The following is a 1847-nucleotide window of genomic DNA, read 5'->3' on the forward strand; positions in this document are numbered from 1 at the left end:
AAAAAAATGGCAACCATGGGAAACTCCATGAAGCAAAGCATCGAATGGGTCATCGAGTGCTTATCCGACGCCTTAAAGGACTACCAGCAACCGGACGAGGATGAAATCAAGGACGGCGTACCGATGATACCGATCGAAAGCTACCAATCGAATGCACTTCGGGATGGAAACTTTAAGCACTTTCTTCGATCTCTTGGTTTACTGAGCGTGAGCAAAGAGGTAAATTGCGTTGTTTGTAAACAACCCCCATCACTTTGAATGTAGTATTCTGTTGTGAAGGTTAATTGGGGCGCTCCGTTCTAGTTAACCATTTTTCGTTTGGAACCACTCATTATGGACATCCCGGAGACTGCGCCAGTTACCGTTAAAGTCTACTTGTCTCGTGAAGAAATTCTGGGCAAAAAGTTGTACAGCTGCTTGATCGAGAACTGCGCCGCGGTGTTTCACAATCCGTCTCACTTGCAGATGCACACTGTACGGCGTCACAAAACTGCTGCCAAGCTGGAACCGACGACAAAAGACTCCGTGAACGTGAACAAACATTTCTACTATCCTTGGCAGAACTGTCTCTACTTTCAGACGCCTCTGGGGCCGCCGAATGATGCACGGCACTTTCTTTCGTTTCGAAGTCTAAAGCGAAGGTTCACGAAGCGCGAACGTTTGTCTGTACGGACTGCGGTAAATCATTCGCCACGCTTTACTTTTTGAAGCATCATCAACAATCGTGCGGCAAATCTTTCATCTGCGCACACTGCCCGTCAGACTTTGGCTCGAGAGAAGCGTTGCTGACACACGCCAAGCGAAAACGGCACGGCTATGAGGAGTTGCTAGCTACGAAGCTACCGCGAGGAGCTAACGTGAATTCTCAGATCCACAGTGACGTTACCATGCCACCAAAAGCCAACGAGAATTAGGCCGTTAGCACCGCCACACAGACCAACGTGGATGTTACGATGTTCCAGGACCAAGCAACACAAACGGTGGAATCGTTCAAACGGCCAGCAAACCTTGTATGAAAAATCCGTGATGATAGATGCACCGGTAGACACGGCAGACCTTTACCGTGTGTTGTTTACTAACAACATGAAATTTGACATTTGACATTTGACATTTCGAACTGTTAAGCGCCGTTTACACGTTGCGATATCGCTGCAATGCCTTGTATCGATTAATCGCAGTGATATCGCAGCCAAGGTGGAGCGTCTACACGCCACGATGTACCGTTGCGATTTGCAATCGCAGATCTCGGTGTCATGGAAACAGCCATGGAAGAAACACTGTGCTTGTCTGCCTTTGGATTGTGCGTTTCGGTTACAAAGCAAAAAATAGAACGTACCAAGAGTACTAATCGGTCACGGTGGTCAAGGGAATGGCTTTTAAAGCGAAGCCATTATTCTCACGTTAAACTTTTGCTTTAAAAACATTCAAAACAACATGTCAAACCGCCATCAACACACGCACACATGTCTATCCACCGTCAGCACACGCACACATGTATGGAGATTGGACCGAAATTGATGCTCGGCGCATTCAATTTTTTTGATCTGCCGATCTGGTCGTATACAAGCAATTTGTTCCTTTTTTGCTGTCTACACGTAGCGATATATCGTTGCAATTGGTTTCATACAAGGCATTGCAACGATATATCGCTACGTGTAAACGGGGCTTTATACGAACTTTTCTGTCTCACTTCTCTCTAGTTACCTTGACGTTGAGATCACTTTTGCTGTCAAATTATTTTCATTCATTGAACATGTGTGTGTGTGAACATTGAACGGTGTGTGTGTGCCCAGAAAAACGTTTTCCCTCGCGTTTTGCACGAAAGATAAATCAATCCATTAGCAAAG

At 45.9% G+C, this 1847-nt stretch overlaps 1 protein-coding gene across 1 annotated transcript; it reads left to right on the plus strand.

Moving 5' to 3' along the window:
- Nucleotides 1–6: 6 nt before the first annotated feature.
- LOC128277078 (uncharacterized) lies at nt 7–914 on the plus strand. Its single transcript, XM_053015525.1, is given in 3 exon segments — nt 7–219; nt 304–634; nt 637–914. Coding segments are annotated over 3 exon segments (822 nt in total).
- Nucleotides 915–1847: the final 933 nt, after the last annotated feature.

Source organism: Anopheles cruzii, unplaced genomic scaffold (genome assembly GCF_943734635.1).
Source record: "Anopheles cruzii unplaced genomic scaffold, idAnoCruzAS_RS32_06 scaffold03741_ctg1, whole genome shotgun sequence".
Taxonomy (NCBI): domain Eukaryota; kingdom Metazoa; phylum Arthropoda; class Insecta; order Diptera; family Culicidae; genus Anopheles; species Anopheles cruzii.